This window comes from Coturnix japonica, chromosome Z, assembly GCF_054131305.1.
Source record: "Coturnix japonica strain WE chromosome Z, WE-NBRP24, whole genome shotgun sequence".
NCBI classification, from domain to species: Eukaryota; Metazoa; Chordata; class Aves; order Galliformes; family Phasianidae; genus Coturnix; species Coturnix japonica.
In genome coordinates, this window is record NC_140702.1 from 63,037,029 (window position 1) to 63,046,674 (window position 9,646).

General features: G+C 35.2%; 1 protein-coding gene across 9 annotated transcripts in view; it reads left to right on the forward strand.

The window, feature by feature from the left end:
- Positions 1-8,117, forward strand: part of FYB1 (FYN binding protein 1) — a 57,254-nt gene extending 49,137 nt beyond the window's left edge. For 8 of the 9 annotated variants that reach the window (XM_085530162.1, XM_085530163.1, XM_032441351.2 and 5 more), the window contains 5 exons: positions 1,186-1,291; positions 1,593-1,755; positions 4,714-4,747; positions 5,888-5,919; positions 6,028-6,908. In XM_085530162.1, coding sequence (XP_085386288.1) covers positions 1,186-1,291; positions 1,593-1,755; positions 4,714-4,747; positions 5,888-5,919; positions 6,028-6,050 — 358 coding nt within the window. In that variant the 3' untranslated portion in view covers positions 6,051-6,908. Of the gene's footprint in view, positions 1-1,185; positions 1,292-1,592; positions 1,756-4,713; positions 4,748-5,887; positions 5,920-6,027 lie in introns of all 9 variants that reach the window. The other variant, XM_085530164.1, reaches the window with a different exon arrangement.
- Positions 8,118-9,646: the final 1,529 nt, after the last annotated feature.

The window sequence follows — 9,646 nt, forward strand, 5'->3', positions numbered from 1 at the left end:
GCTTCCATTGCAGACTGAAACAATAATCGCATTAGAGTGCAGAATAAATAATAATGCTTTGAAATTCATCAAATGTAGCACCTGATGAACAAGAAGTAGAAGTGAATGTGTGACCTAAAGATCCTTAATTGTAGATTCTCTGCATGCAGACCTCTTCCTATTAAAATCTGGAGACTGTTAAGATAAGTACTATACTTGATCTTGGCTGCTGCAGTATTTTATGAGAATAGGAGATAGTGTTCAGTGTTATCTGTATGAAACACATCTGGAAGTCTAAGGTTCAACTTGGAAAACTTTTCTCCCTGTACTGGGAATTCACAGCTATCTCTGGAGAACAGATGTGTTGTAAGCATTTGTAGACCTGACTGCAATTTGTCACATTATGCTATTGCTGATTTCTCTCAGGTGGAATTCCACACAGATTGCATTACAGTAATCTAGTCTGAAGTATAAAAACAGGTCATGGTCCACCTTAGATCTTAATTACTTTAAACATAAACATTTGCTATCAGTGAAACAGAATGTAATTCACAGCTCTGATTTTAAATTCCAAGGTATAGCACCAGGAAAGGCAGTTGGGAAGTGAATCCTTTCCATGATCAGCATTGCAAATCAGCATATCAGGAATGTGTGTGTGTGTAGGTGGGGGCAGGGGAGAGGGTGTAAGAACTTGAAATGTAATGTAGATTCCCTTGAGCAGCAAAATCTCATGATGGATGCAAGGGATTAATTCATTTACAAGGACAAAGATGCCCCAGTGTCCTCCACAGTGGGGCATGTGTTATTAATTCTACTACCTTAAGATACCTAGACTTCACAAAAATCATTAAAGGGATGAGTATTGCTTATGCAAACTATTTTGGTAGATGAAAAGTTCTCACAGATGCGGTAGCTAGAAGCATAGAAATATTCTCCATGTTCACTGCTGTAATAGAAATAGTAACATATCTTCCATAACTAGGAAGGAAGGAAGGGAGAAAAGGAGGAAGGAAGGAAGGAAGGACAGTCTCAGCTTTTAACTTCAGTAATCAAATCTGCACTGTACTGCCCAAGTTACTCTTCTAGAGTAAGGGAAATGTTCTAAAGACACATGGAGGGAAATGCTGTTTCTCTAGAACTGCCACAGAGGTTGTCAGTACCTTAGAAGTGTTATTAATTTTGTTTCATTATAACCTCTTGTTTAAGTTTATCAAAATCTGTGAGTCTTGCAAAAGGCAAATCAGATGAAAAGAATCCACAGAAGCTTAAAATGATGGAAAGAGAAGAGAAAGAGTTCAGAAAAAAATTCAAGGTAAGTTTTCTTCACATTAAAATATAAAAACTAAAATATTAATGTAGTATTCTCTAATGTGTTTCTTCTACTTTGTAAACCATCAGTTAGTTTTCCCTTAACAGGTAAAGTGCTACTACTTGTAAGAACGGTGATGTAAACATTTGCAAGTGCATAGACATTTATTTGCCTAACTTTCAAAAACCTAGTAATAAATGAGAATATATTGGTATTAATATGCATGATAATAAGCTCTACATCAATGACTTAAAAAAAAAATAAAAAATAAAAAAACTGACGTCTTTTTATTTTATTTTTACAGTTTGAAGGTGAAATCAAGGTTCTTTACTCTACCACCACTGTCCAGGACTTGTCCCAAAGAAAGTGGGGATCTAAAGACTTGCAGATTAAGCCAGGAGAGCCTCTTGAAGTTATACAAAGTACAGATGATACCAAGGTGCTGTGCAGGAATGAAGAAGGAAAATGTAAGTTTTAATAACTAGCTGAAGTACGGAATGCATGTGCTATAAATTAAATGGCCTGAGAACATATAACTTGAATCAGGACATTAAAAAAATACCTATTTCCTGCCATACTAGAGCAGAGCATGTTAGTCTTTGTCTGGTGGTTGACAAGAAATATACTTCGGTTATCTCATTATTTTTACTTACAGTAGGTCCTCAAGAGTATTAAGTGTATAAGACCGTAGAAAACATAGAACTTTAATAGTCAAGAGATGAAATCATGAGAGAGAACACTTTGCATCAGCTACGATAAGCAGATGTTTTTACTACTTCCATCTTCCTCCATTTTCTAAAAAGCCTGTAGCACTGATAACCCACTAAACCAGGTAAAATAGGAAAATCCTTGCTGCACCCCTTGGAACTGTTGCCCACTGATTTCAGCCAAGGGAAGATTGATGATGGTATTCTTGCTCTGGATTCTCAGAGCTGGAATTTAATCTCTTCAGCAGGCAGGGAGGGAAAACTGCTGAGGAGTCTTCCCCTGCCGGGCCCCAACTGATCCAAGGCATATGTCCTTGTTGGCATTCCTGCCTGTTTTGGGAGCTGCACAAGGCCTTTCAGTGTTTCTTTGAAACCCTTGGAGAGAGTATGCATTGGCAGAAGTTTTAGCATTTTTTTTTTGGAGAAATCTGGACCATCTACTCTTGGTTTCAGTTTCTTCATGCACTTACTTTACAATGCTTTTCAATTCTCCTTGTAGTAATTTCACAGAGTAGACAATGTTAAAAGTGGCAACATCCTTCCTCTCACCTTTACCTTTTACTGTTAGCCTATGTAGATGACAGTCCAAAGCCTTATGCTTCTGAAGAAGATTTGGTCACTTTCTATTTCTTTCCCCTCTGTACTCCTCTGTTACAATCTGGAGTATAGCCTTCTCCCTGGCAGGCCGACAGGAAGAATATCTTGCATAACAACACATGTGTTTTTCAAAATATGGATTGCTTTGGTGCAGCTACTTCCCCAAGTGGGGCTGTCAATGCCACATTTTTTGAAGTGAGATAATAGCAAAGTGGAAATTAGTTCACGTTGTCTGTTTCCCTCACATAATCTTCAAAGCTTTTCAGATAGTGACAGAAGATAGTGCTTTCCTATGCATAAAAGAGCAAAACAAATAAAAATATCCTCTATAAAAGCTTCTGTAAAGATTTCTGTCAATTTTCACATTAGTTAGTAAAATTTGAGTCCTACTTTGTGGAGTTGTGGTTATTTGCAATAGTTGGAGTGTCCTTATATCTTAATAGTACAGTTTTACATTTTGAAGCCCAGGTTGACTGAAAATTAACATTTATAGATGTTTTCGTTACTTCTTCCATGTGGTCCTCAACATACAGAGACCCTCCACAGCTTAGTGCCTGTACAGTTGAAAAATACACAGGTGACTGAAACTACACAGCACTGGGTTCTTTGAAATGTGGCAGATTCCATGCAATTTAACATTTTTAATAGGCAAAAGTTTTAGCAGAACTGATGTAAATATCACATCTTCACAACAGTGAAGGTATAAATACAGGAAGGTTAAGCAACTATTTCCTCTTACATAGCTGCAGTCTAGTCTGAAATTTATTTAACTGTTGTTTGGTTTTCTTAGCAAGAAAAATTTGAATCATTTTCTCAAAGGATATCTGTAATGATTATAAGTTTCAGATACCATTCAAAATAAGGAAACTCATAACTTCCTTAATTGTAGAGTATGCATTGTGGATCAGTGATTAATTTTAAAGTGTTTTTGAACTCACAAAGGCTTTAGCTAGCACAGAATCTTATACAGAGAGCTATTAAGGTTATTTTTCACTCTATGTGTACTCCCACAACTGATAAGTAGTAAATGGAAGAAGCTAAAGCAGATTAGTGCAAAATGAAATATTACTATGTGAAAATAATGCATTTCAGGCAAACTTCAGCTCTAGCTCAAGACAGTTTTCCTGATCAATTCAGTGTTTTTACTGTATTAAGGCTGTCAAAGAAGAAACTGCCAATTTGTACTACTCTGTATAATATTGGCAATTAAATAGCATATTCCTGGGGGAAAAGTATTACATATTTGAATTTATAGAATATCTAATTATTTTTATGTTGAAATACACTAAGTTGAGTTATATAAGTGTTTCTCTATGGAGAAAAGTTGTGTACAAGAATTAATGATTATTATTTGCAGTACTATTTGGGATAATAACCTTGCCAGTAAAGAAGTGGATCTTGTAACAGGGATTTCATAGATGGAAATTTCACTTAGAATAAAGTAGGTAATGATTCTTTATCTGGACATTCCCATACATTTTTGGAATAAAAAAAGAAATACTTTCATGCATCAGAACATTTAATGTGAAGGAGGAAATTTTGTCTTTGAGTAAAAGAGTAAGACCTGAAGATTCATTTACACTGACTTGCAGGATCACCACCAGATATACTAGCAGAAAACTGATACTTTTGTACCAAGTATTTCAGTTGATGTCTTTTACCAAAGACGATGAATAGTATTCTTCCAGGACGTTAAGTATGTGAAAGAAGAATTTGTGTGGTTTTATCAGGTTTCAGTAGCAATGTAACAAAAGAATAGGTTAAATCACTACTGTAGAGCTTTTCTAAGTTATTTTCAGATTTTTACACAAAGACTTTTTATCAATTTGATACAGTGAAAACATTCTTAACAGCCACAGTTAATACTTTTTATCTGGTGTATATATCTTATAAGACATTTTGTGTCCCTGTAGGAGATCAATGTCATACTAAACAAGTAGATAAGAACAATTAAACAATTAAAACTAAGATGAGTACATATCCAGTATACACTGTAATACACTGTATGTCTTCCTATCCAAAATAATTAACAGAAATTGGCATTTCAAAAGTGACAGAAAGCGATCAAATATTACGCCTGTTTAAATTTAACTTAAATATCTGTGTATTTCAATTTTACAGATGGCTATGTTCTGAGAAGCAATTTAGTTGAGAAGTAAGTGCAAAATCATCATTTTGAAACGTTTATTTTAATGCTATGCTTTGTTCTGAACTGTTTGTTAAATAAATGTGAAATTTGATTATTTCAATGCGTCATCCCAGTGCTATAAATCGAGATACATTTATGGAGTTTTGATTTCTCAAGAATTAGTCACATACATCTCAGCTGGAAATTGTCCAAGACCTCATTCCTTGCTGCTTAACCATACATTCTGGTTTCAACCATGAAAAACTGCATGAATTAAGTATTATCAGGACTACAATCTATTAATAAAACCAACATTAATGTAATTAAATGCACTGATGCCAATTCCAAATGTTTAACTAAAATGGACCAATTTGTCATAAAGCTTATTTTTATTTCAGTCTTTTTGGGATGGAGCAGAATTGGCTCTGTGTTGCTGAGAATAATTTTGTGGTTCTAATCCAAAATCTTCGTCATACGGAGCCTCTCTATTTCCTTCAATGTGCTTTGTGTTAGATCTCTAAATATTAAATCAGATGTCAATTTTAGAATTCAGGCCTGCAAACACTTACACTTGGGCTTAGCTTACACATATAAATAGCCTTATTGGCTCCCAGGCAACTGTTCAAGTGTCTGAGTGACATATTTTGAAAATTCCTTCTCAGAGAACAATTATCATACATAGAAGTTACATAAATTCATTATCCAAAAATCTGCTTTTCCAAAATCATTACCACATATCCAAATACAGAAACAAATAAGCATTTTAGCTCTGTACTGATTTATTATTATTATTTTTTTTAATTATCTTTCATAATTTTGATTCAAAAAAACTCATTCGGTCTTTCATTCTTAATGGAAATGTTACTATGAACTTGTTAGAACTGCTATTTTAAAACCTATTTTAAAAAATCCTTTAACAGAACAAGCCTTTTGCTTTAGAAATTAAATACAGCTTTGCCCTTCGCTGAAACTCTTCTGTCTATGCCTTCTTGCTCTGTGCTGTTTTGTTACAATACAGGTAGCACTTTCCTAACCAGAAAATGAACTATAGGACAGTGTGTCTGAACCACAGTGCTACAGCATTTTGTATCTGTAGGCAGATAGTAACATGGATGCTTCAATTTGAAATACATTTTTTTTTCTCTTTTTTTTTTTTTTAACTTACAGCGATGGAGAGATTTATGATGACGTTGCTGAAGGTATGTTGAGCATTCCAATCATTATAATAATGTATTAAATTGCAGTTAATTTTATCCTTGAGTCAAAGTACTAAATGCTGATCTTTCTGCATTCTATTTCCATTTCAGATTGCATCTATGATAATGACTAATGCAGAATTCTGTGAGAGTAAGAGTTTCATTGAAGACCAAAATCTATACTGGACTTCTACTAGTCAAGCAAGAGAAGTCATTAAATATGATTATAAGTTAATTGCTTATGCTCTTCTAAATGCACAATATTTGGTTTGCATATTTTATAATTTCAGGGTTTTGTCCTCAGTTACTTTTTAAGATATTTGTATTGCCTTTTATGAGAGCAATTCAAATATGGAGAATATGATCTGAAACTAAAGTTACCATCTTCCACCTCCATTATACAGTGTTGACAATCCACATAAAAACAATTCTTTAACTAGCTATGCCCAAAGAGGCCAACTCAGGTCTACAAAGGATACAAAGGACAACAAACCCTGTGAACAAGTGTTACTCTAGCTCCATTTTACCAAACTCCAGGGACTGCCACTCTGGGTATGACAGCATCCTGAAAAGATGCTTCCTTTGGGGATAACAGCCTGTTGTGAAAACAGGAAATCAAGGTGGGCATCAGAGTATGAGTTGCTCACCTGCTTTTCCAACTGCAAACGTGTTAGCTACACTGACATGTACAGCCATGTGCTTTCATTGCTAAAATTTCCTTATCTGTGTTGTGCCAGTGATAGATTCCCAATTTCTAAAATTGCCTTTATTTTGTAAGCACTTTTTGGCTATCATAACATTAATAGTAAAACATTAAAAATAAGTTATGTTACATACCACACTCTGAGATATAAGCCGTCTGATTTACAGTGTAGTGTTGCTTTGAACATCTTTAGAATGCTTAGGTTAAGATTTAATTTCATAGTAGTTTAAATATATATTGCTGTCTCTATAATATCTTAGACATTAAAGTGGACGTACAAGCTTCTAAATGGGTTGGAAATAATTTCTCAATTTTAAAACTATATTTATTGATGCTATCTTTATCTTCTAGCTTTTTTTTTTTTTTTTTTTTTTTTTTTTACATTGGGCTTGTTGGAATAAGGGTATATAAATTAGATATTTCCATGCTGATCCATTGTGGAGACAGTATTTATTCCTAAAGAGGCCCTGAAAATCAGTGGTGCTTTCATCAGAGTGAGCGGATAGCAAAACAATTTAAAATGGATGCGTGAACCATAATAAGCACTTTGGACTTGCTTGTGTATCGGAACTCACTGGAAATCCAAAGCTTACAGTGAACTTCCAATAAAGAGAGTGATCATGTACAGAAAACGGAATCTATTTATACTGCATGATGCTTTTGCTGTTTTGCAAGATAATAAAAAAAATTATCAGAACCAGTATAGCTAGATCAGAAAGTCCTCCTTGATAATCAAGTCTCCACTAATCCTCAGGAGCAGAAATGATACTACTATTCAGAACAGTGCAATGCAGCAAGCTGGTAAGTTAGGCATAAAGAAAAACATTTTGGCTCTGTTCAAGTCAGAAATTTGGACTCAACTTCAGTCCTGAGTTCTCAGTTTCAGAGCTGAGATTTCATCTTACACAAGTGCCTTTTGCTGATAAGTCTATCTCTAAGTAAAAAGAATGCTATGATAGCAAACATGACATAAATTGTAGGAATAATATCTATATTTAAAATCACTGATAATACACAGAAAATCTGTAAGCAACCCTGAGTTTCCAGTTCTATATTTACTGTTAAAATCAGCATCCAGACATGCAAGCACCAGTTTTTAGTGTAAACATCAGCACCTGCACCCAAATTTAAAACATGACCTTTTAAATTAAATACAATGAATGTGTCTTAGCTGCAGGTGGTTATTTTTTCTGGGGATTTCTATTGGGTACATGCGCTGGAAAGGCAATGTGACAAGGAACTGGAGCAAATTCCAGTTTCAAACTTCAGATGTTCAGAAATACATGACCCCTTGCCAGTTAAAAATAGGATAAATATTTTCTTGCTTTACATAGTTAATTAAAATAAAGAGTTTGTGTTAAATTTCAAAGTACATATGCCTAATCTTGTTTTGGTTTCAAATAACTGTAGAACTCAGTGTATTGCAGTAGGATCAACAAAAGAACTTTCCTTCTGTATGTACTTTATCTTGCATTAAAGAACCTTGGAAGCACACAAACCTCTTTTGTTCCCCTGCACAGAAGTGAACTTTCTTCTTTGTAAGATCTGCTGGCTATGCATTTGAACAGCTTTACCATTTTCATAACTTCGATGTGATGTAGGTACTGTGTTTCGTTGTTGACTCTCTACTGATCTTACAGTGCAGTAGATCATTGAAAGAAATAATAATAAGATACTTAAAGCAAAAAAAAAAAAAAAAATAAAGCGTTCTTTGATATATAGTGTGATCGGCACAGGGTGTTGAAGTGTGGTCATAAGGGATTATACACTGAAATCACAATAAATTTTTCATTACTTTACCAATGCCATTAGCTGGATACAGTTTGTTTTGGTTTTTTTTGTTGTTTTGTTTTGTTTTCCTCCTGAACAAATGTGTGCTTTCTCCCAAGAGATGTGGGCACACTATCTTCTGCCAAACCAGAACAGCAGTAGCTGAAAAATAACTTCTGGAAATTATCACAGGGCAGTAGACAGAATGAAAATAAACTTTATTATTGCTGCAATGGAAGCACAGCTACAATGTGACATTTGTTTGTCAGTAATTGCTATTCAGAAAGTGATATGTAAGCAGAAAAGCTTCCAGACAGGAAAATCTACTACTTAGTCTATTTAATAAAGGCTATATTTTAAGGCTTTCTCACCAGTAATTTGTTACAGTATCTTCTAAAATTCATAAAGAAACAAAAGGAAAACTATTCTCTCTCTAGATATTTTTTCCCTCTCCAAACTCTGCCTATAATCCTGGAGTATTTGGTTGTGCCTACTAAAACATTCAGCACAGAAAACACCAAAATATTGACAAAAAAGCAAAAAAGCAAAAAATCAGGTTTCAGCATGAACACTGCAACTGAGTTAAATAGCACTGCTTTCCATCCCAGTTGTACCTCCATGGTGTTCTGGTAAACAAGCTAAGCAAAACAAAAAGCAGGGTGTTTTTTTCCCTCTGATTCAGCAGCTTTGGAGCATTTTCCCTGCTTCTACTGCAGGCTTTTCCCTGGGCTGCAGGAATGCAGCTGATCTCCTGAGCATTCCTGCCTAAGAGGTTTATATTTTCGATCCTCATAATTGCAGATCCCCTGTCTACTCCTCCCTCGGTGGTAACAAAACCCTCCTCTATGTGTGATCCTCTTACATAATCCGCCTCAGCAGCAAAGATGGGCTCTTTGGGGAGGGGAAGGAAATGCACTGCAGAAGCCCAAATTCAGCGGGTTAAGGATGAAGCACCACATTGCTTTACAGCTGAAATAGGTGTGTGTATGCATCTCTGTGTATGTATTTTGTGTCAAGTAAGTCAACTTTTGAGAAAAAATGATGGATCCATTAAAGGAGACTTCTGACCACCAGCCACAGATATTCCTACAAGGAAAAGCTTCCACACACAGCCTCACCACAGAGTGAAGCACCCGACCTCAAGGAAAAATGAGTTTGCATTTGTACAGCCCCAGTCCTGCCCACCCCTGTGTGCAGCCAATAGTTGCTGGATGGCTTGGGAGATTTTTCCACAGGATCTCTGCCTCATTTAGTGCA